Source organism: Lasioglossum baleicum, chromosome 14 (assembly GCF_051020765.1).
Source record: "Lasioglossum baleicum chromosome 14, iyLasBale1, whole genome shotgun sequence".
In the NCBI taxonomy this organism is placed as follows: Eukaryota; Metazoa; Arthropoda; class Insecta; order Hymenoptera; family Halictidae; genus Lasioglossum; species Lasioglossum baleicum.
Window position 1 is genome coordinate 5,275,632 of NC_134942.1, and position 26,270 is coordinate 5,301,901.

At 42.3% G+C, this 26,270-nt stretch overlaps 1 protein-coding gene across 1 annotated transcript in view; it reads left to right on the plus strand.

The window, feature by feature from the left end:
• LOC143215898 (uncharacterized) overlaps nucleotides 1–26,270 on the plus strand; it is a 92,454-nt gene that overhangs the window by 560 nt on the left and 65,624 nt on the right. Inside the window, exon 2 of the mRNA XM_076438504.1 lies at nucleotides 23,571–24,074. Coding sequence (XP_076294619.1) covers nucleotides 24,044–24,074 — 31 coding nt within the window. The 5' untranslated portion in view covers nucleotides 23,571–24,043. The remainder of the gene's footprint in view (nucleotides 1–23,570; nucleotides 24,075–26,270) is intronic.

The window sequence follows — 26,270 nt, forward strand, 5'->3', positions numbered from 1 at the left end:
TCCGGTACATTCGTTCCGTGAAAAAAAACGACCGACACTTTTTCCTACGATATTTCCCAGACGGGGGTAATAAAACAGTGGAAAAGGTTTTTCTAGCGAAAATAATGTGTGGAAAAATGAGAAATTCCTGCTGTTTTTATTTCTTTTATTTTGGAAATCTCTCGCTGGGAAATCATCATTTTTATATGGAAAATACTGTGCGAGAGTTTTGTTTACACTGCTTTAACGTTTCTATTTTATCTCGCGAAATAATTTTATTTCATGCCGAACGAGTCGTTGATTAATCGTCTGGAACTCGAATCAATTTGTTCGAATAAAATTGATCTGATCATTTTCACCGGATAAATTGTCTGGCAAATTGAAGAGTCATTTATATCCGGGAAGCATAAGAAAATGTCATTCAATTAAATAACCACTGATAATTCAACTATTCGGGCGGAAAGCTCTATTCTCTTCTTTAATCGAATGAAAGCATCGCCGATAATTTTAAAGCAACGTCGGTCGTCGGGCAAGATAACATTTTCTGCTGGCCTGTGCCACGTGATACTTTTGACAGAATTTTCGCGCTAGGTCGTATGTATAGAAGTGAATTGCGTCATGCGAGTCAAAAGTTTCGTTGCATTGACCGTCGCTTTTCGCTCGAGCGTAAATGAAATTCCGGAGAATTTTCTCGACTGCGTAGATTTTTACCTCCATCCGTCAGCATATCGCTCGGTACATCTGTGTAAGAAAATGTGATTGTTTAGCTTGTTCCAGCAATAACCTTCGCAGTTAGTAAGATATGAAAAATTGTCACGGAAAAGTTATAGACTGTGAATTTTTATGCAAAATAAACTGCAAAGGTGTTTCTAATTTTTATCATGAATGCATCGAATTCACAAGGCCTTTTGTACTAGGTTGTCCCAAAAGTTACTTTCGGAATGTGTTCCTTTAATATTGCTAATTAAATATTAGCCCTTCGCTGCGTAGTGTATCATATCTAGGGTTGCCAGATCTTCTACAGGGTGTCCCAAAATTCGTGAAAATCCCGAAAGGAGGTGGTTCCTGAGACCATATCAAGCGACATTTTCCTTTGCAAAAATGTTATCCGCGGCTTTGTTTAGGAGTTATTAACGAAAAACACGGACCAATCAGAGCGCGACCTAGACGCGAGTTGCGACAGTCGGCCCGGCGCGCCAACTGTCTATTGGCCGACTGTCGCAACTCGCGTCTAGGTCGCGCTCTGATTGGTCCGTGTTTTTCGTTAATAACTCCTAAACAAAGCCGCGGATAACATTTTTGCAAAGGAAAATGTCGTTTGATATGGTCTCAGGAACCACCCCCTTTCGGGATTTTCACGAATTTTGAGACACCCTGTATATTACCACGTTTGATGTGAGTCTTCTATATTTGAACTTGGTCTTTACGTACCTATAGGAATTTCCAAAAATCTTTGTTTGAATAAAAAAGTTTAAAATGTACTGTGTACCTCTTTTACTTGAACTCTTATATTTTGAGCCTATCTCTCGTATACACATAATTGCAGTTTTCACTACTTCTTCTATATTTGGATAAAACATTTCTGGCAACCCTAATCATATCTGATACAGTTAACAAATCTGGTATACATATAGTAAACTAAGAATGTGTTTTCTTACTATTCTACACATTTTATCTCATTTGATAAAATGTTGTTTTAATTTTTTATAATATTTTTCCCTTAAATAAAACACAGAAACTGACCTTCTTTTAATTTTTTTATCACAATTAAGAAAATCATGCAGTGAAGGGTTAAGCTGTCCCAAAAGTTGGTTTTCGATTCATGCACATAATACAAATTCATGTTAGGAAGTACCAAAACCAGGGACCATAACTGTTATAAGCAGAAAGAAAGAAAGTCATAGAATAACAAGTATTTCATCGACTAAAATCGTATTGGTTAGAAATAAGGATTATAAGTAACCGAGCATTTTTCTTTTGTTGGTAAATGTTATCGTTGAGAGAAATTCATTTCGTTCGCTTATAACAGTTATCAATGAGATAAATTCATTTTGATCGTTTATAACAGTTATTCTATGAGATAAATTCATTTTGATCGTTTATAACAGTTATCAATAAGAGAAATTCATTTCGATCGCCTATAACAGTTATTGATGAAGGAAACGTGTAATACAGTTATTATTAAATAGTACAACTTTCAAATGGTAGACAATCAATTATTTCATAAATTTCTTATTCGTAAAATTAATTGCTACAATCAAAATTTAATGTGACAAACAAGAAAACAGATTTTGTGTTGTTCTTATGGTCTGTTGATTCGTCTTGTTGTACGAAACCTGTTCAATGAATTTCACAGGCTTGCTCCATCCGAAAAAGAGTGGACAACTCAATAATTAAACAAGCAAGCAAAATGAATTTTCTCATCAACAATTATTATGAACAAGCGAAACGAAATGCGATCATCGATAACTGTTTATGAGCGATAGAAATAAATTTCTCTGATCGAGAACTGCTTTGAGCAATTTTTTGGACACGAATAACTGTTATTTGTAAGCAAAAAGTATAAAAATCGATATTCCCTAATCATTTTGTTCTTCGAATGTTTTCCTTTATATTTTGTGTACACTATCTTAAATTTCAATAATAATCAACTTTTTATTCATGAGATTTTTAACGTAGATTATAATAACTGTTATGTTTGGTCCCTGACTGGAACATTGACAAAAAGATTATCGCATGGTTCGTATTTATTCAGCAACATTGAAGCAACACATACCGAAAGAAACCTTTGGCAGAACCTAATAAACAGCAGCAAAAAATTAATTCTTCCGTCGTCGAAAGATTAAAAGCGGTGATGCACAAGTTAGAATTCCGTTGCGAAACGAATTAGAATACTACGTTGTTGCCGGACAGGTAGATTGAGCGCTGAATAAAAGATAGATCGCGGAGATATTCCGTAAAAAGAGTTGATTAATATGTAGTAGCCTGTCGTTCGTCGATAAAAGTACCGGCGCTACGAAACGCGATGCGATATCATCCTGCATCGTTGTAAACTTCTTCTACGGGACGCCGTTAACGTTTCGCGTTGTAAATTATACGCTGCATCGATACCTACGCTCCTCCGGCATCGAAATCAGAGACATTTGTTGCCGGCGATGTGTTTATTGCTATGGAACTTCATCGCGAACCGCCGCGACGCGGTTGAATGGCGTCTGGGAAATGGCGCGACGTCGTAAAACGCGTCACGGGGATTATAACTTTATTTCGGGAAAGCGATCCGATCGTTTCATTCTTCCCCGTTGCAATCCAAAGCTTTTCCACCGATGCCTCGATTTTTCTTTATCGCTCGAACACAGTTTCCTCGAGTCCTTTTCGGCTCGCCCCTTTCAAAGCTCCTCTTTTGTGCGACCGTGATTTTCGGTACACTGTGTTTCCACCATCAATATTTCCATGGATGAAATAACTGAGAACTGAAATTTTAACGTCCTCGAAATCTTCTCGGCGCCCACGTTGAAAACGGAGCTCGGATTTCTTGGCCGGCTCCACGGCTAATCCGAAACACCACTAAAAAATTACCATATTACAGTTTCGCCCTTTGCGCACGGTGACGTCTTCGTGACGGCTACAGAATTATTACTCTAAAATATTTCTCCTTGGCTTTACTCGTTAAAAAAATAAAATTGAAAGTCCCGAGAAAGAAATATCTTTGAATCTGAAATTGCTAAAATCCCGAGACTGTTCAGAGAATAATTTCGTTTAATTTCGGGCAGGTTGTATTCGTGGAGGAGATAGCGAAAATTTTAATGAGAAAATAATCTGGGAGTTTACCGGAGCGTTATTAAAAATTGTCGTAGACGTGGCGACTCTGTTAGCAGTTACAAGATAAAAAGTTCGCTGGGACGAGCGCTTCATAGCGTCGTTACGAGCGACGATAAGGCTTCTACTAAAAAAGTTTACCATTATTGCAATGCTCTCTCCGGAGAACAGCCGGGTAGCACAGGCTTTTCTCCGCGTCATGAAAATTTGCAACATAATTTCCCTTCGAAAGAATCCTTTCTGTAATCTTGATTCGCCTCGGAAAAATTCACGACCGAGTTTGAAAACAGTTTCAATCTACGGGAAGAAATCTGTGCGAATGGTTAACGAACGTCCCACCGACGTCGAATAATGCTGCGGGCGGTTCGAATTCGATTTTCTGTTTCGCTCGACGAAATTCAAAATTCTTTGAAGCCGCGTAAATTGAAGGAAGCTGAAAGAGCTCCGCCGGGATGTTTAATATTGCGTTAGAACTTCCATCGAGGAACAAAGTGGAACTGTAACTCATTCGGAAACGTAATTTAGCGACAGCTCGTCCTTTTTTTTCGAAACGGAAGCAGGAATTCTTCCGGAGACGAAACTTTCGAAGCGTCCAGCTTGCAAGTAACGAACGCGCGAACTGCGCAACTTCTCCGGATTGGATTCGATAATTCCGATGTAAATGCGATTTTCGATTCCGCAAGTTTAAATTCCGACGGTGGGAATCGAATATTTAAATTTTTTACGCTGTCGCGCGAGTTCGAAATTCGAAATCCCAGCGGCCGCGCTGAAATTGCACGGTGCCGCGAGAATCCCGTGATTTAATTGTTACTTCAATGTTTGATTGGAGAATTTAAATTTCGACGGCGGAACTCGAATATTTAAATCCTGCGCGTGCAAAGTTTAGCCAACAAATTCGAAAATTTAGATTCCAGAAGCAGAGCTCGTATTCGCTGATTTCATCGTGTTGATTTAATTATTTCTTGATTGAAAAATAAAAATAGTCGCGTTCGAACATTTTTAAATCTCGAACGTCAAAGTCGATCAATCAGATTCGAGAATTTGAAGCTCAAAGGCGGAGCTCGATATGGAAGCTTGAAATCGTGTGATCTAAATCCGCTCTTAATTTTCGATTGAAGAATTAAATTTTTAGGGGTGGGATTCGAGTGTTTGAATCTCGAATATTGAAACTTCGATAGCGAGATTCGGCGATCTAAACGGCAACGGTGACCTTTTGATAGAATATGCGACAATTGGACTGAACTCTTCGAGCCGGTTGACAAAGAGTTTTCAGAATTCCGGAATTAGCTGTTCGTTGGCGATGTTTGTGTTGAAGCTCGCGTTTCAAAGGTCGTTTTCTCGGGGGCGATTTCTTAAATCCGTTGTATAGCTCGAGTTTAACAAGTTCAACTGTGTCTTCGAGCAGGTAAATCTCTCGGGCAAACTGTTCTAGAGCCGGGACGGTATGTTTGAAGGTTTCACTGTGCTAAACAGAATCTTTATACGTGCAATAGTAGAGGCGTGGGTGGGCACTCGACTCGAGGCGAGGGTATTTGCACGGTCACGCGACGGCTGAATACCGTGTCGAGACTTTCGTCGATGGTTAAACAGAGTTCCATCGGGAACGAGAGACCCGTTCGTTAATTCGTCGAACAGCTTTCCAACTTTTTTTCTTTCTTTCGAACGGGTATCCGTCGACGATCTATTTTTCTCGCGGCTAATAACTCTCCTTCGAAAATATCCCGTTTTTCAATCATTCGCTCCCGCTTCCACAGTCCACAAAGCGAAAAAAGTCTCATTAACGCGGGCTAATTGCCTGCTCCTCATTCATTCTTCCACCGGCGGATGGAAAAACGCGCCGGCGGTCTTTTAAAAATAGTGTAGAACGCATCGCGAAAATCCGATAATAACGAGCGAGATTATTCAAAAATGCGCTGAATAAATCATCGCCGCGCTTTATCCCTGCGCGTTTGCTTTTCGGAAATCAAGATGGCGGCCCGCCCAGCACCGCGTTCGGCAGAATTAATTTTTGAAAGGCTCCGTGAACGAATCACTGCTCGAAATAAACGTGAAATGTGATAATTAAAGTTTTGGTAACGTGGTGAAGCCGTTTTCAAATAAACTTCTGTCTCTCTTTACTTCTCCACAGTTTTCTTTCTGTAAACGGCAAACCTTGGCATTCAAATTGTAGGAAGCATACTCAGCGAACTTTAATAAGCTTCCCCAGATCTTTGCCAGAATCAATTAGCAAGAAAACTGCACAGAAGATCGCGCAGTGAGCACAAAGTCAAGATTACGTCTAATCACGTCAGCTAGTCTCGAGTTGAACGATTGTCTGGAAGTTTTCCGAGTGCGTTCGAGAGCGCGATTTGTAAAATCGGGTGGCGTGTTCGAAAAAAATCTTTTCGCCGAGCAAACTTTTTAAGTGTGGTTTACTCGATCCGGTCACGCGAACGCCGCCGCCCAGTTAAAAATAGTGGTTGGCCGAAGGCGAAGCTTAATTCACTGTAAATTGATAAAGTTAGCATTACAGAGTTATCCGGTTTCCGGCAACGACCGACGGCCGATAGCCACGCTTTTCCGAAGGCGAGCGGAAAGTATGCCTGCGGTATACATATGCCTAGCCGAGATACGTTTCGAACTCACGCGCGGACCCTAATCTATCCGGTTTCCTGTGCTCGCACAAACGCAAACGATAACCTTTGTGAAACGAGGCTTTTCAGTACTGCGGGAGACACGCGAAATCTCTCCTGTGTCATCGAGCATGAAGTCATTCCCGAGGATATATAGCGAAAGTTCCATTTCGAATATTCTCCTTTCGCTACCAAATTCAATCATTTTTTCGAAGCTCTATAATCTTATTTGCCAGCTCTAGATTTTTACTGGTTTAGTCGGAAGCTCGACAATTTTTCCCGAGGCTCTGAAGAATTGTTTGGGTGCTGTACAATTTTTCTAGGAGTCGTTTCGAAGTCGCAGTAGCTTCGACCGATGAGATTGCCTCCGGAATTTCGGAATTGAAAGGCACTGGGCCGATTCCCGCTGCTCCGACGGGACAGATAAAATTGTCGTTGGCCGGGAAGGAATGTTCCGGGATTTATATGAGGTTTCTTTGTTTCGGTCGTCCAATCGGAACTCCATCAGCCGTCCGGTGGCATCAGTCAGAGCCGAAGTTGTATATCATGTAAGAGCAGTCGGAAGTGAGAAGAAATGTGACTGTAACATTTGTCGAAATGGATAGGTTTCCCTCGAAACAAAATGAAAAACGGGACCGTCGATCCAGGATCTCCCACTAAAAACAGATTGATTTATGCCGAACGATTCCGGGAAGACATAAACCGGCCACAGCGTGATCCCGCTGAATTATTCAAATTCGGGTGCGCCTGTCCGACGGCCGAATTCGAATATTCATATTTGAACAGTCACCATTTATTATTCAGGCGCCGCGTTGGACAGATGCGAAGTTGAATTCGCGATCGTTGGATTTGATCGTCGAAATATCAAGGTTCGACATTCCTCAGGAAAAATTCCAGCGCGGATTGATTTCGAATGCAGTTCCAGCCGGAAAAAAGTTGGATACAAACAGCGGAGCTTCAACTGGTGGATTCGAGGATTCGAATTCCGGCGGTCGTATTGGAATATTTTAAATTCGGCCCGATCGAAACGTTCGAAATTTCCGGCCGACGGAAGTGGCCGTTGCCAACTCGGGATCGATGGGTCAGCGTGGAGTTTGAACGTTCGGTCCGGTTGGAATACATCTAGATCGGCGTGTGTGTCGGGGGGCCATTGAGAAATCGCCTGTTCGTGACTGGGTTTTCTGGAGTCTATTCAATTATAAAAGAAGGTCCCTAAATACTTGACCTTCGGACGTGCATATCCGGTGGGCTTATCGAGTCGCGGCCGACCTTGCGCGGATGAAACTACTTGCTTGAAGGATCCTCGAGCACTCGAGCCACGTTCTCTCTTTCTCTCTTTCTCTCTCTTCCTCGCTCTCGCCCCTCATTTTTCTTTTCTCTATTTTTTCGTTTCTTCTCTCATAGTTCTCTCGCCGAGGGACAGTCACCTTTCGATTGACGATGCTCTCTCGCGTGGCGTGCTCGATACACGCTTGCGTCACCGAGCAGGCCTCCTCCGTCTTTTGTTTTGACATTTGCCTCGGCAAATAAAGAGGCCGTACTGACGTAATTCATTGATAATTGAACGCCGTTCGATCGGCCGCCCCCCGCGGCGAGGCGCAACGAAGCAAAACGAGACGAAACGAGTCCCGAGCCCGTCACAGCACGCGCGGCGCTTCGATTGCTCCTTTCGCGTTTGTTATTTTGTTTCGCCGCATCCGCTCTCTTTGTATCGCGCGACACACGGGGCTGATAGTTGTCGATTCTATCCGCGAACAACCCAGAGCAAACGGAACCCGGCTGTTCCACACGAAGTATTAGTTTTCCCGATCGACGCGCGGCAAACTTTCCAATTAATATCGGCCCTCCTCGAAGCCCTCTCCGTCTCACCCATCCGCTCTATGTATCACTCTGATATAACTCTACAATCTCTTCGGAACATCTGCTATAGCTTCCGTGAGCTCCGCAATCTTTTTGGGCAGTTACAATTTTATTTTAAAGTTTTTCGAACTCCTTCGAAGCTCTACGATTTTTCCCGGAAGCCTCGCAATCTTTTTGAGGAGTTACAATTTTATTATTAAATTTTTTCGAACTCCTTCGAAGCTCTACAATTTTTCCCGGATGCCTCGCAATCTTTTTGGGGAGTTACAATTTTATTTTAAAATTTTTTCGAACGCCTTCGAAGCTCTACAATTTTTCCCGGAAGCCTCGCAATCTTTTTGGCGAGTTACAATTTTATTTTTAAATTTTTTCGAACTCCTTCGAAGCTCTACGATTTTTCCCGGAGGCCTCGCAATCTTCTTGGGGAGTTACAATTTTATTTTTAAATTTTTTCGAACTCCTTCGAAGCTCTACGATTTTTCCCGAAAGCCTCGCAATGCTTTCAGTACCTCCACATTTTTTTCATCGGTCATACAACATGTTTCGAAGCTCTACGATTTCTGCCAAGGGCCTACACTATTTTTGAAGTCTGTACAATTTTTCTCCCGAGTTGTACACAGTTTCTAGAAGCTCTAGATTTTTTTGCACGCTCCGCAGCATCGTCGGAAGCTCCACAATTTTTACCGAGGCTCCAAAAACTTTCCCGAAGGCTGTACAATTTTTTTCACAAATCGTACTCTTTCTACAAGCACCGCGATCCTCTTCAAAGAGCCCGCTGGTGTTTCCGAGGTCGTAGAATTTTTTGTTGAAGTTTCATTTTCTTCCGGAGATCGTATAGGGTTTCCGGAAGGTGTACAATTTCTTTGGAAGCTTCAGAATGTTTCTAGTTTCTCGACAACTTTTTCGTAGCTCGTGTAGAGTGGCTGGACGGTGTACAATTTCTTTAGAAGCTTTAGAATGTTTCTGGTTGCCGGATAATTTTTTCATAGCTCGCATAGAGTCTCTGGAAGCTGTGCTACTTCCGTGGAAGCTGTACGATGTCTTTGAAAGCTGTACGATTTTCTCCAGATCCTTCACTTTCTCTTTCCCGAGTTCGTTTCGGTGACAAAACATTTCAATCTCGATATTTAATCGTCTACAATCTGTTGTAATCTAAACGAATGTGTTATTCGTCTACAATCACAGTGAAATTGGCCGACCATCGCCAGACACGTCTTGCGACCACCGCAATAAGGTCCCGCGTTCCTCTGCGATTCCCGGCACGGTTGCTCGACCGTGTAGAGCGAACGTTTATTAAGGATTAACGTTAATTGGAAAAATCCAAGCGATGTCGTTGATAACCTCCTCTACATGTTAATGTAATTGAATCAGCCGCGGGGAATCCTTCGCGCTTGTCTCGTTGCCGAGCGAAGAAATAGCCGCGAGGAGTTCGCAGGGATGAAGCTAACGCATAATCCGATAATGAAACCGCCTTAATTGCTAAATTAACAATGCAGTAAATTCATGGCGCTGGGATAGCCGCCGGTTACAACGTACAAGGTTCCCAGAGAAAGAGAGCCGGGAAATCACATCGTTGATCTTTCGTTCGTGCCTTTTTCTTCCATTCGACGGGCGGAACGATATAAAACAGATTGGCAGCCAGCCTTCCTCGAATTGAACAATTAATTTAACTCGCAGCCGTAGTTTTCTTCCGGCCAGGCTGTTGATTCTACGTCTGATCCTGGGACAGACACGGTTCTACTTCTATGAATACGAATTACCGACTCAGGCGAATTCCCTGAAAATAGAGGAAGCAGAGAAAAATGGTGGGGCGGTATTTCTTCGTTTTGTCTGGCTACGAATGACCAATTCTACGTCCGTGAAGAAACATCGACGATTTTCACTTGGGAAAATTAGCAATTAAATAGAAGATATTCGATAATTCGTACCTTGATTTATTTGTGGGTCCCGCGGTGTTCCAGGAAGCTCTGAAAAATTTTTCGAGGGCTGTAAAATTCGTATTATTTTCATCCCGTTAGAACGATTATCCGATGAAATAAATGTATGCAGACAATTTGTACTACGATAAAAATACATTCGTATTACTTTCATCCCGTTAGAACTATTATCCAAAGAAATAAATGTATGCAGACAATTTGTATGTACTTCGAATAAAAATACACCGTCAGTAACCCGGTGGAATCGGACCGGTCGATAGAAACTGAGGTTCGCTTTTGTTTATGTAAAAGAGACGCGTCGAGTGTTGTTCGACGTAACTGCACATTATCGCGGAGCGATGCGCAGCAACGAGGAAAGGTTCAAGGATGTGCAGCAAAATTCCGGACCGCGTTACCAGGCGGTCTGCATGGGTTCGCAGTGGAGTCGGCCTGTTACGCGACGAGAGCCGATGCAAATCACGCAGCCAAGGTATCCTCGCGGCCAGATCCAGCTGCTGTATACCGTGTTGCGCTGTTTAACGGCGTGTCCGCGATCCGGGAGGAGACGCAGACGATAGCCTCGCTCCTTTCCTTTTGCTTTGACTGCAAGCGGAACGGGACGCTACGTTTGTAGCCGTACACGGTGACACAGATGTTCGGTTATCAACGCGGGGACATCTTGCTCTCTTCATGTTTCTTCGTTAACCTAGATATTTCGTTTTATTCCGCTTCTCTTGGATTCTTTCGCGTAGAGATAATCCTTTTGATCTACGGTCGGATTACGCGTGGTTCGCGGCTCACTGGAAAGGGCGTGTTGTGGTCTGACGCGAGGGGAAGAAAGCTGTTGTGCAAAATTGTTATTTCCATTCGGAAAATCGCGGCTTCAGTTGTCTGATTTATCGCTGGGTTTACGGAGCATTGCAAGTGACCATTTTACATTGTTTTATGAAAATGAGGAGAATGTGTTTATCCGATTGAAATGTCGGAAGCGATGACTTAAGGCGGTAGACTCGTTTCCAGGATTGCAAGGGGGTGCGGGATTCGCGTTCTCATTCCTCTGATGATAGAACAATGGAGTTTTTCAGTGGTCAGAAAAGCTAGTTCAAGATCGATCTATGGCGCTATCGCCCTCAAAAGTCCTATTTTTTTCGTTTACGAGGCGTAATTTGCATTATTCGGCACCATATAGCTATGAAAATAGCTTTTGAGGTCGATAGCGCCCTAGATACAGTAGTGGACAAAAGTTTAAGGACGCTCTAAAAAAGACAATTACTATTTTAATATTGTACTATACGGTTTGAACCTTTTTGGGAAGCTAGAGCACTCAGTTTAGTACAGGATGTGAAACGAAATATCTTCAATAATCGCAATTAATCGGAATTGTTGAAAAAATACAAAAAGTTGCATTTTCAATTTTTTTATGTGGGCGTATATTGAAAATTTAAAGAATACGTTCTGTAGGTATGTGTCAATTATATGCACTGTGAAAGTTTCATCGAAATCGGTTGATTCGGGGAAGAACGACAGGCATTGAAAGATGTAAGAATTCTTCGATATAGGCCGAAAATCGTGAAAATCTGCAATTTTTACCATCTTTGAACATTTGCAGCTCATTGCAATGTCGGCCGATTTTGAGGAAATTTTCAGAATATGTTTAATTGAAACAGATCTATCTACAAAACGTATTTTTTAAATTTTCAATATCGGCTCCGCATAAAAAAGTCGAAAATGTAACTTTTAGTATTTTTTTAACAATTTCCATCAATTGCAATTTTTGAAAAAATTTCTTTTCACATGCTCTTTCACATGTAAACTAATTGCTCTATTTTCCCAAAAAAGTTCAAATGTTACAATATTAAAAAATTCTTTTCCACGTCTTTTTTAGAGCGTCCGGATATTAATTCGAATCACTGTATGTGTCTGCTGAATCTTGGATAGTTGAATGAAACCATTGCGAATGTTCGTGGTTTTTCGTTTATGTTCGCCAAGGTTTATGACTTCGAAAATATTTGATTTCGAGTTGAGATTGAATGAATGAAGAAGGACGCAGTGTCAGGTATCGGATCTGGTCAATCGGTTCGTTCGAATTCGTGGCAGAACTATTAACAGACAGCTTTGCCATTGAGATTATGCGTTATATACATTCTCCTTGGTTTGCACGTACCGTCGCAATTTAATAACACATTCCAGCGCAATTATGTAAAGATCGCTGGTCGCCGGCGCAGTTACTCGAATAAATCGAGGTTAGGCGACTATGAAGCACGCGAGGTGTCCACTCTGGCGCTTCCGGATAAAACAGTTTACGCCGTTGTTAACCCTTCAGACTCGGAGCTATTTTAACTATAAGATTAAACATTTCTTCCTAGAATATTTCCATTCCCTACGATTTTTGAAATTTTCTGGATATGAAATTGGTATAATACCTCATACAATACCTAAATGTCTAGTAACTGATTAGATACCGATGTATTTAATAGAGTAAATCATATTTTGAATAATTGCACAGCAATTTTTAGCGGTGCCTCAGAGGGGACAACCGAGTGCAAAGGGTTAAGTGTATAATTAATTTCCGATACTTCGAAGCCTTCTCAGAAACACCAGATAACGGAATATTAAATTGACAGTGTCGACCAAAGTGAATACGTCGGGTGCTAATTGGTTAATCCTTCAGCGTGTACTCGCGGCGCATTTCCGCTTTGGTGATTCCTCCTCGAAAGTTCCCGAGCGCGGGGAAGAGGAGGGATCAACAAAACCAAAACTGTGTCAAGTTAGAAAGAAAGTTTCGCGCAGTTCATCCAACGAATAAGATGTCTTAAGAAAATCGATAGGCTCGGCCTGCGCTCGTCAAGGACGGCACGCGTACTTTCATCTTCCGTCCTCGTCCTTCGCATCCTCGATGTTTGCTTCCACTGATAACAATCTTCCCTCTGCCACAATTAATTATTCAGAATCAACCAAACATTGCAGATTCTCGCGCTCGAACGGATACGATAACATCGAAATATTTGTCTTGGAACGATCGAACTGAAATATTCATACGGAACTGTTGAAACTGGAGTGATAACATCTGTGCGTTCGGCTCGAACATGATAGAACTCAAATGCTCGAACCGAGAAGTTGGGATTCGACTGCGACGGCAGAATTAAAATGTATGGATCGGACCGTTGGAATTTAATTATACGGGCTGGAACGTTCGAATTGAAACATTTCGATCGGGACGATAGAATTTCAATATCTGAATGCATTAGGGTTTAAATGTTGGAGCAGAACCATCGAAGTTTGAACAGTCCACCTGAAACATTAGAAAAGAAATACTTGGACGGGTCCGTTAGAATTTGAACATTTGGATCAGGTAGAATTTAAATTCTTGTACTGATCCTTTCGGATTTAAATATTGAGGCAGAACCATCACAGGATATGGACACTGCTGAACCTTTAAAATTGAAATACTTGGATGGGCTCGTTAGAATTTGAACATTTGGATCAGGTAGAATTTAAATTCTTGTACTGATCCTTTCGGATTTAGATATTAAGGCGGAACCAACACAGAATTTGGACACTCCTGAACCATTAAAATTGAAATACTTAGATGGGCCCGTTAGAATTTGGACATTTGGATGAGGTAGAATTTAAATTCTTGTACCGATCCTTTCGGATTTAAATATTGAGGCAGAACCGTCAGAATTTGGACACTCCAGCTGAGCCATTAAAATTGAAATACTTGGATGGGCCTGTTATAGAATTTGAACATTTGGATCAGGTAGAATTTAAACATTTGAATCAGGTAGAATTTAAATTCTTGTACCGATCCTTTCGGATTTAAATATTGAGGCAGAACCGTCAGAATTTGGACACTCCAGCTGAGCCATTAAAATTGAAATACTTGGATGGGCCTGTTATAGAATTTGAACATTTGGATCAGGTAGAATTTAAACATTTGAATCAGGTAGAATTTAAATTCTTGTACCGATCCTTTCGGATTTAAATATTGAGGCAGAACCGTCAGAATTTGGACACTCCGGCTGAGCCCTTAAAATTGAAATACTTGGATGGGCCCGTTAGAGAATTTGAACATTTGGATCAGGTAGAATTTAAACATTTGTATCAGGTAGAATTTAAATTCTTGTACCGATCCTTTCGGATTTAAATATTGAGGCAGAACCGTCAGAATTTGGACACTCCAGCTGAGCCATTAAAATTGAAATACTTGGATGGGCCCGTTGGAGTTTGAACATTTGGATGAGGTAGAATTTAAATTCTCGTACTGATCCTTTGGAATTTAAATATTGAGGCAGAACCAGTAGAATTTGGACACTCCGGCTGAACCATTAAAATTGAATACTTGGATGGGCTGGTTCGAAATAAAATATTCAGATCGATCTCTCGGCGTTTCAGTAATTGAATTAATCGGACACTGAACACATGAATAGTTTACAACAGCGTTGGAGATATCTCTTTTGTCGACTCGAAAGGTAAAATGCTCCCTGTGCCCTGCTCTCATTTCGACGTGTCCCCAGGTCACAGCTGGCTGCGTAAAGAGAAGCAAGGCGGAGGAAGAATTGTGTCTTCCGTTGTGTCTTCCGAGCACTGTGCCACTCGAGATTTTCATGAATTTTAATGATGCCGGATACGCAAATCGGAGCAGTTACAGTTGCACAAATGAAATTAGATTACCGTGGCGACCGACGACAGAAGCCGGTTTTATATCGGTGTTTCTCCGGCGATGAATACCGACTGTATTCCCCGCTTCTGAAAGGACTTCTTCTGTGATGTTCCACCGTCTTCCGACGGTACAACCCCGGTGTTTATACGGAGCCGTGAAATTAAAATGCCGGCTTATATTCGTCCTGGCGGACAACGCGACGGGATAATTAAAAATTAATTAATAAATAAAAAATTAATGAAATGTCGGTGAAAACCGTGTCGGAGAAATCTGTGTCGATGATTACCATGGGACCCGTGGTATTCACCCCTACGACGGATGACCATTACTTTTTACACACCCTGTACAATCTTCGGCCGTATCATCCTGTATTTCCGCCGCCTGGAATTGTCCGCGCGCAATTCCCGGCGAGCAGCGATTTTTATCGATTGCGGTACACGTTCCGCACCGGGAAAGGGAGCACGAGAGCCTGGCGCCATGATTAAACAGGCCTGTTCGTGCACGTGGACGTGCCCGCTGAAAAAGATAGCGTTCCGAGGACGTTAGCCGGTGACCTCGACCTCCTCGTTGCCATTTCTTGCGTTTGACAGTATTGTACGCAGTAAAAGATACGAGGGGATGGCAGAGCACAAACACACGTACACACGAGCACGCAAATACAGAGAAACGTTCGTACACACTCGGGAAAGAGAAGGACGCGTCTAGATCCGAGTTGGGGGACGTCGGAGGATAGCGGAGGGGAGGGATGGCTCGCATAAAAGGGGATGAAAGAGATGTTTGGAAACGGAGCATGGAGACAAAAGACGAAGAACTCGTCGGCCATACGATAAAGGACACGGGCACAGGGGAGAAAAAAAACGCCGGGGTATAGAAAGTGTTAGGGGTGTGCGGGGGTGGTGGTGTTACATCGTGGAACAGCTTTTGTTTTCCGGCCTCGCGATTGGCCTGCCGGCTCTCCGCTAGGATTTATCTTTTTTTCTGTCGGAATAACTCCCTTTCATTGACAGAATAAAACCAGCCTCAGCCCGAAGCATGATCTATCGATCGAAAATTGATCGCGTTATCTACAGCGTACCAAAGTAAGCATGGTTAATCCTTCTTCCTTCAATAATTTCGTAGAACTGGTGGTAATATTATACAGGGTGACATACCAATCTCCTACACGAAAAAATAAGTCGAAAAGAAAGATCTTTTATTTTTTTTTGAGAGAGAGAGAGAGAGAGAAGAGTTCGACGGTGGCCACGTCGAGAATCGGGATTTTCGGAGGTATCCTCGGTCGAAATAATAGTGGCGAGCGGTGCGTCGCATAATTAAATTTCGCGTGTGTGCAGCGGCCTGGAATTTAATTAATATTTTCGGCCGAGCGTTGTCGCGCCGTGCGCCCCGAGTTTGCTAACCCAGATTCTTCCTACGCCTGTAATCTTTGAAACGTCTCTCTGTCCGATTACGCGAACGTTCACTTCGATGGAAGCAGATTGACCAGTCCAGTGAACAAGCAGTCGGTTCTATTGAAATTCGCAAATCGTTATTCCACTGAAAAAATTCCATTGGTCGGACGCGGTTCAATTTTCCCGGACTGATTCCTCGGATCAAGGGGTGGCGGTTCTCGAAACGTTATTAACAGAAGAGATCGTTATTCGCGAAACCGAACCGCGTTGCTCGGGCTCCGGGGCGAGCCGGATCGAATTTCTCCGAGGGGACGACTCTCGAGAATACTCGAACGTCCACAACGTGTCGAGTGTGCTGCGACGTTCGACCTTTACCGCAAGCTTCCGCGAGCTTTTCGCGGTTTACTCAGCGAATTTGCGAGATTCCACGAAATGCGAGCACGCCTCGCGATATCTTTGCTCCGTGCGTGGTTGTCGAATCCCGCAAATCCCGCGAACACGCGGGGATGGAGTTCGATTGTCATCCAAAGGAGCTGCTTCTCGCCCCCAGGTTTAAAATGGCAGGATTCTAGGAAAGATATGGATTCGCGAAACGTATTTACACGACACAACTGCGCCTGATACGTGCCTCAAGCGAAATTTCGTATCGAGGAATTCGCGGATTGTCAAATATTTAAACTGATCTGCCAGGCCGTCAATGTTCGGACTGATTCGTTACAATTTCCATATGTAAATTGTTGTACGTGAGTATTAGAATTTGAATATTCAAACTGCGATATTAGAATCTACATATCTAAATAGGTCAGATATCGTTTAAATGTTCAACCTGGTTTTTGTTACGATTTCGATATCTACAGTAAGGAGCATAACTGATTCCACACACTTTAAATCAGAACAACTTTTATATGAATGGACCAAACGCCTTCAATTTCTCTGTAAGGCTAGAAGAATTAGTTTAGTAAATGACGTCTAATAGATAAGTTTTGAAAAATGTATTTGGTCGGAATTGTGAAGAACAATAGTAAAAATTGATTCTTACAACTTTCTTAGCTGGCCCAATAACGAAAATTTAAAAAAATGTGTTTTGTCAACTGGTATACATTATATACGCCCTGAAAATTTCATTGGAATCGGTTAATTGGTTTACGAATTATAAACGATCAAAAATGGTAAAACCTTGCCATTTTTTGATCGTTTATAATTCGCAAACCAACTAATCAATTTCAATGAAATTTTCAGAGCGTATATAATTTATACCAGTTGACCAGACACACCTTTTGAATTTTCGTTATTGGACCAGCTAAAGAACTTCTAAAAATCAATTTTTGCTATTGTCTTTCACAATTCCGTCCAAATGCATTTTTGCAACATATTTTTTACACATCATTTACTAAACTAATTCTTCCAGCCTTACAGAGAAATTGAAGTCGTTTGGTCCATTCATAAAAAAGTTGTTCTGATTTAAAGTGTGTGGAATCAGTTATGCTCCTTACTGTAACACGGAGTCCACCCAAATTTAAATATTCAAAGTAAGATTTGAGATCGCGTTCGAACTTAAATATTTGAACTGGAACATCAGAATTAGCATCATTGAATAGTAATAGAATTTAAATATTTGAGCTGACCCTCCACAGTTCGAGTACGCGATTTGGGGGCCCATTCAAATCAGAATGGTTCAACGGAGTCGAGCTTAAATATTTGAACTGTAGCATTAGAATCTAAACAATTCAACAGGTTGAACTGAAATATTCGAAGCGGTTGATGATTGATCATGTCAGAATTTAAACGTTGCTTGTTAACACAGTGCTAAGCTGTGCGAGGAAGTGAGTAAAGAAAGAAATGTCTGTTTGTATTCGTCAATATTACGTTAAACATTTACGAGCGAGAGCAACTCGTCGCGAGCAAGTTTATTCCCTGCAGTTCGCAGTCGGGTTCGCTGATTTGTCATTCTAATAGCATTTCATTGGCGTTTATCAACCTTGTTCAGCGAATATCGGGTTGTCGGACGAGCTTCGACCGCATCGCAAATGTTATTATATAAGCTTCGTTTACATCGTTGCTGAAAACCGCTACAGCCTTTCCAAAGAATCGTGGTCACGGGTATACCCTTAACAAATATTTTTTCCTTCCCTTGTTAAAACATAGTTCCATGAAAGCTCGTTGAAATTCAAATACTGGAAACAGGGTCATTACAAACTAATTCCTTCAACAGCTCCCTCGGCATTTGAATGTTTCATGGAATCGGAGTGCAGAAAAAGTAGTTTCAAGGAGCGACAAAACACGAAGCTAAACAGAATCGCCCGAACTTTCTTTTCACGTTAAAATTCAATAGCCCGGTGGAACCATGGAAATTCCAGCTCCTCGGGCAGGATCATTACAGTTTAAACTCCCGAGTAGCCCAGTTGAAATTTCACCGTTTAATTGAATCAATTGCAAGCTCAGACCGAGTTCAAGAAACTACGAAAAGCGGAATAGAATTCCACGAGAATCCAACCGTCTCTCAATACTCCTCTACCCGGGAAATAAGATTTTCCCGGAGGTCGTAAATTGGCTGGCAAGAACGGAAAATTGCGAAGAAGCGAGTATATCCGACCGTCACGCCCGGTCGGGTGATAGGAAAGCGTGGTTCGGGACGGATAAACGCGTCCTCGGCCCGTTACGATGGTTTTTGCCGAGGTCGCGTCACTGCTCTAGGAGCTAATCCTGACGGATATCCTTATCCCACGTAAAACGTGGCGCGCGTAGAATGGGAATGGTCGCGACGGATATGGATCGCGAGATTGCCTTCCATGGAAATCCGTTCTTTCCTTCTCGCAGTTTGCACCGGATTAAGCGATCCGGTTCGAACCCACGGAGAAAGATTAACCACTCTGCCGCCAAACATTATGTCCTCTTCATCCTGAACGACAGGGTGACGTATGCACCGCGACAAGTGTCTGCGACAATCGTAAATAGAACCAGGAAAATTTCCTAACCTATAATCTCGGTCTTCTCCCGGAGCGACAAGATAGCGGACACGTGAGACTAGTACCGGGGAACAGATTAAATAAAAATTACTTAATTATAAATTAAATATATAAATATATATGTTCGGGATTCAAATCGAGGAGTTTACCGGTCGATTGAAACCCACTTACAAACGTTGCTCCTTATGGGTTTTTCCTACATGTTTCAAGACGCGTGAAGAACACACGCTGTGCATTATTATTTTCGATGCCGCGTTCGCAACGGCTCGCTGTCGTCACCCGTAAACCACCTCCATTTGAATCCCGAAACAATCGACTCTGCGACCATCTGGGCCAATCGCGTAACACCGCGTTCGCCGAATCGTGCGTAACCATCAGAGTTGGGCAGGAATTAATTACATGAGTAATTAATTACATCTTCAATTACAATTACATGTAATTGTAATTGGAATTGCAATTACTTTCGCTGAACCAGTAATTGTAATTGCGGACCACAATTACAATTACAGTGATTCGTCAAGTAATTGCAATTCCAATTACAATTACATGTAATTGTAATTGTATTTCTGCAATTCCAAATTACAGTAATTGGCAAGTAATTGTAACTGTAATTGAAATTACATTTTGCCCAACTCTGGTAACCATGCGAAACCCCTCGACGAAGCGGATTCTTATTCTAACTTCATTCTGATTCTTACACTCGCGCTCATCACTGTTCAATCACCACTGTAACACTTCTACGTTTCTTATTCGCTCACTCAGTACATTGCAATGTCACATTACCAAATTGTTTATAAAGTGACGCGCGTATGCAATCGAAATCAAGCAGTTCTCCGCGAGTTTCATCTACTCCCCGTTCCGTGAACTTCACACTTCCTCGCGCGTCCAAATCTGGGCGATCCCGGCATTCAGGCAATCCGATCGTCGGTCGAAGCCGAAACAATATAAATTAATTTGTATAAATTTTTTATTTGTCCCATAATAATAGTAGCAAAAGAAAATAAATATAGAACGCAACATTTATTATGAAAAAACTAGATTACATTGAACAATAAATTAAAAATACTACTCCTAATTTTTATTTTGAGTGTTCCGATGGTTTCTCTCTCTCTCTCTCGCTTTGGATTTTTCAATAATTTCGTTACTGCATTTTAAACTTGTACGTAGGATCCCTTGGCCGCGAAGCTTTGCTTCCTCTATATGCGTGAGCTTTAAATTATATTATTGGAGCCATCGTTCTTCATTGCTTCCAGCGTAACTTGTTTTTTTTCATCTTACTTTTACAATGTGGGTTGATATTCAACTGAAATAAAACAATTGATTTCGGTCAGCGGACGAAATTAGAAAAATAGTTATAATTCGTAACAATTAGGTTAACCTAAAAATTGAAAGATGTGTCGAAACAAATGACAGATCTCGTGAAACATTGATTTTGATCGAAGGCTTTGCAATTTTGCGCTTGCAGCTGCATTCCAAAATAGTTCCCGTTTAAACGTGTTCATTCATGATAAAAATGGGTACGCAGAATTTAAAGCAGTGGTCATATCAAAAAGATATAAGAACTGTATTATTGTCTTGTTTTCAGCATACTAAATTTTTACGTGACTCTTGTGTCTTGCAAACATTTTTCACTTTGCATAAAGATCCGCAGTCTAGTAATTGATACTTTCCTATACGTGAGTTACTTTTAAGGCTGGTTTTACTGTTAATTAGTTTAAAATCAATTGCAAAATTTGCCACCGAACAGATAAACAAACAAACAAACAAGAAAGCGAGCTAATAAAAACGTGGTAAAAATGCATAAAGACTCGTCCGCCGTTATTGTTATCGCGGCGACGCGTCGAGCAACGGAATCGTTAATTCAACGTGATACGGATGTTTAACCGGGAAGCCAAAGCTGCTCGCGTGGCCGTTCGCAGAATGTTTCCGGCGAGAGCTTCCGCCCGGAGTTTCAAACAACGAGAACGTATCTTCTTTGGCCGTTATACGCAGAGAGTCCTCGATGTTGCCGTGCCCGGTAATGAAACAGATATCCCGGCGTGCACCGGATTTACTTTCCTAGGTGAACCCGAAAGCTTCTTCGGTTTCACGCAGCGTAGCCCAGCAGAGTCAGCTGGAACCTAGATACACGGTGAAACGTCGCGATAAACGCCAGTCCACTTTGGCGACAGATGGATTCTTTAAATGTTTTTCTGCCATGTTTTTCCGACGATCCGCGCAAACACCGGCGAAACTTGCTATTTAGTTTTCGGTCGAAAAAACCCACGTATTTTAAAGAAATTCTCTGCAACGTTACAGCAATTTAAACATTAAAATCTGTTACTTGGAAACACTTCAAATGTTATTCAACGGGATATTATTTATTTGATGGAGGATCTTTAGTTTCGTATAACGAATTGGAATATTTTCTGATCAGACTACAGACATTTTTAGAAAATTGCACAGGGTACAGCGATAGCTCGGAAATATCTGCGGGCTCTTTAAATATTTTTCTGGGTCACATCCACTTTCTTAAAAATGGGACACTGTGATTTTGTATCCTTTTGTACGTATGTGCCCGCTCCGGATCGATGCGAACGTATAAGTAGACCGCGAATCTTTATGCAAAATAAAGATGTTCCGTATCAATAGCTCGGGAGTTCAACAAATATTGATTTCATTCGAATATTTCGATAATAAATTCGCAGGCTCTAGAGACTCGATATATTATATTTTGTTTATGTTGATCCCTCGGAACGCACAGAAGCGGGCAGTTCCTTTATTAATAGCTGCACATCGATTCTCCTCAATCAGCACAGTGTTTATCGCAATGCCTCTGTGTACACACACACACTCAGAGACAGAAACGAACCTTTTCCTGGTCGAGTGTCTAGTGACGCAAGCTGATCAGGTTCGCGTATCCCTTCGATCCGTACCTCGGGTGTACCAAATACGCGAAATTCCAAGAACGACGGGTCGCGTTCACGGTCCTCTCCTCCCTTTCTATTGAATCATGCTGTCTCCTCATCGATATTCATGATTTATTAATTCGCGTCGGATAGGACATTAATTCAAACCGGTTCGCGGTGTGCTAACCCCCGGGATCCTGTCCCGTTTGTTCGCTGGTGGATTTGGGACCTCGAAGTTTGTCTTATCTGGCTTTTGTTCTGAGCGAAGGATCTCACGGTTCGGGATCCCGTTGTTTGTTGTTCGCCGGGACTTTGCATCGTGGATCTTAGGCCTGTCGTGCTGTGGCTCGTATTGAAATTGGGGAGATCTTAGCCAGACCTGCTCAAATATACGACGAACACGCAAAGAAGCATCCGAAAATATGAAGTCTCGTGAGCAGGGACCATAAGTGTTCTAACCAGAAAGAAAAAATGTATTTCATCGACTAAAATCGTAGTGGTTACAAATAAGGATTATAAGTAGACTGCGGATTTTATGCATTTATAACAAAAACTGGTGCATAGAATTTAAAGCAGTGGACATATTTAAAAAATTTAGAAACATCATCGTATTAGAGTTTCAGCTTAATAAGATGATTGAAAGGAGAAAGATATTTTTATTTAGCTTCTGTGTCGACGCGAAAAATTTTTATTTTGCATAAAGATCCGCGGTCTACTTATAAGTAACCGAAAATCTTTTTTCTTGTTGCTAAATGTTATCGTTGAGAGAAGTTCATTTGGATCACTTGTAACAGTTATCGATAAGAGAAATTTATTTCGATCGTTCATCACAGTTTTCGATAAGAGAAATTTATTTAATTACTAAATTTCTCTCATTGATAACTGTTATGATAACTGCTCTGAGCAATCGAAACCGTTTTTCTTAACCGATAACAGTTATCGAGGAGGATCCAATTTTTTGGACACTAATAACTGTTCTTTGTAACGAAAAAAAAGTATAAAAATCGATATTTTTTAAACATTTTGTTCTTCGAATTTTTTTCTTTATATTTCGTGTACGTTATCTTAAATTTCAATAATAATCGACTCTTTATTAATGATTTATTGACGAGTGAGACTTCAAATTATAAAAAATGTGTCATCACTAGAGACACGGTACAGAAACGTAGACTCTCACGAAGCTCCAGGCTCCAGTGATGAATTGAGATCTTAAAGGATCGTGTGAACGATAACGTTGAAATATTATATCAGTGCTTCTCTGCATGTTCAAGTGTTGGATCCAGCGTTGAACATGTAGAGAAGCACCGTGCACAAACGTAAATTCTCGCGAAGCTTCAGACCGCATGTTCTTAGATTTTAGGGTATCTTGTGAATGGTAAAGTCTGTGCAGCGCGACTCGAATCAGCTGTTAGAGCAACTTCGCGATCGTCAGGACAACGTTCTAGGGTGTGTTAACACTGACGCTCGACTTTTCTGTTGCAGACTCGCCGAGGCAAATCCCTTGGAGCATCTTCGTGGGGAAGAGGAGAGAATCTCGCCGGAAGAGAGAGAGAGAGCCAATTTCCGATAGGATGACCGCTCGGGGCTCAAAGGCGCCGCGTGCCTCGCCGATCGAGGGGAATCGTGATTTATTGGCTGCCGGCTGCTCTCGGCTGACCGTCCGATAATTCGATTCGCGGGACGACGTTAATCATGGCCTGGAGCGGACATCCGCGAGTCGCGCGTCTAACGAGCGCGATCACCGGCCGGCCGAAGCGAAAGGAGACCACGTAGATGTCGAAAAACGAGTCCCAACTGTGATCCAGTGATCCAGAGCCAACGAAGCGATCCGGCTCGAGCGATTATCGAGACTCGATATCATCCTGACTGATCGAACAAAGTGCCTCCGAACGGCGACAAACGCCGTGCCACGCGAGCTACTACAACGAGGGACCACCCGAAACACGTACATCGAAATGAAGCTCAGCGATAACATGACTATGGAAGGTAAGATCCATCTATCTTGTCATCTATCCCCTTCCTCCTTGATCAGCATGCCTTTCCAGGACCCAACCTGGTAAAAGTGGTCCTTGTGAGACTGTGTTCGTTGGAGTTCGCGTATGATCTTAATCTATCTGCTTCTACAAATCTATCCGTCTTCTTTCTCTACAATCTATCTACACCTTGTGTTTATAAAGGGCGATGACTATGACTGTGATTCTTGGAGTTTATTCGTGGAACACTAATCTGTATTAATCTATCAGCTCCCTGCTTCCGCAAATCTATCCGTTTTCTGTCTCTGTAATCTATCTACACCATGTGTTTATAAAGGGCGATGACCATGACTGTGATTCTTGGAGTTCATTCGTGGATCACTAATCTGTATTAATCTATCAGCTCCCTGCTTCCACAAATCTATCCGTTTTCTGTCTCTGCAATCTATCTACACCTTGTGTTTATAAAGGGCAATGACCATGACCGTGATTCTTGGAGTTCATTCGTGGATCACTAATCTGTATTAATCTATCAGCTCCCTGCTTCCACAAATCTATCCGTCTTCTGTCTCTGCAATCTATCTACACCTTGTGTTTATAAAGGGCAATGGCCATGACCGTGATTCTCTTGGAGTTCATTCGTGGATCAGAAATCTGCATTAATCTATCAGCTCTCCCAGTAATCTATATGTTTTCAGACTCTATACAATCCGCATTTCACGTTCAAGAATACCAATCGTGTTAAAGACAATTTAGAGTTCATTCATCGAGATTCCCCGTAGAATCCGTGCTTTGTATTTGTAGCTGTTGCGGATTGATCGAATCCTTTGGACGTCATCTTTGAATTTACAAATTGAATTTAATCTATGCCAATCTGGCGGACGTTGATTCTTCATGTGGAGACCACTTATGTATGGATCTATCTTCTTGAAGTTGTAGGATGCATGTCGGTAGATCTAGCTCACTCGCAATCTATCAATGCATTGATAGATTGAGCTCACTTACATTTAATTTATTCCTTTGGCCGATTCAACCGAATCATCCATCAATCCATCTGTTCCGAAATCCCCATTGCAAATCAGAAATCGGAAAGCGGTTTCGCACGATCGATGTGTCCACACACGAACCTCTATCTCCATCGAAGTCGATCTATCTCTCCGCAAACACGCCGGGCGTTCGTTAATCGCTTCTACCTTGAAGCCATCCATCCCGCTGCGAAGTTAATGCGTCTTCCGTCGTCTACAGTTCTATTAATATTAATCGGTAGTCGATACTGCGCCGAACAGTTTCGGGCTTATGGATCTATCCTTCCGCGAGGTTAATCCATCCGTCGAGGACGACGACGAACAGTAACGTCGACGGAGAAGAAAAGAAAACAGGAAAGCACGTTGGCGAATTGTTATCCGCGCGCAACACAAGCGGGTTCTAACTAGTCGCAGCCAGTATTAATTGCACGTACGTGCATCGTTGTCCCTCATCGCGCGACGTTAACAATTCGATGCTGCCTCGCTCCGCGGTAGCATAATCTTTCATTCGACGTTGAACGGCTCCGTTAATCCGGTGTCTGCTCCGTACAAGATATTCGAGCAGCGTGACTCGAGCGGTACGAACGTAATCAAACGTACGGTTTATTCTAAACTCGCGTAATCAACTCTGAACGCGGAGCACGCCGCGTTCTATGCAGCCGACGTAATTCTATCGCGTTCGTAAACAGAAACAGGGCTGCGTTAGGTATGTAAACTAATTCGGCTGACAGCGACGACGAACTTACTGCAATTTAGTGCGGAAATAATCGCCGGCCAGTAAACTCGATGACTTTTCCGTTTCGCAGCAATTTTCCGGGACTCGATCGAATTCTAGGTCGGAGGACAGCAAAAGTAATGGCGTCGAAGACTCCCCAGGGTCTTTCTGCAGCGTCTCGGATTCCGAACTTGGCCGCGCTGCTTTTTCACCGGAAAACCCGTTGCCTCGTCTCAAAGGAGCTTTGATCTCGCGTCTTGCGCGGAACAAACTTGCTCTCGCGGTGTTCTTTCCCGAAACGATCCTTGGAGACCATAGTGCAAAGGGGACCCGGAGCCCGCCCGATCGAATCAGAGGAGTCGCGTCGATGCAACATCGCGTAATCATCGAGTTCGAGCCTGACTGCTCCTCGACATGATCGCGGCGAAATTATCGCAAGATAATCAACTGCGACCGGACTCCTCGACGG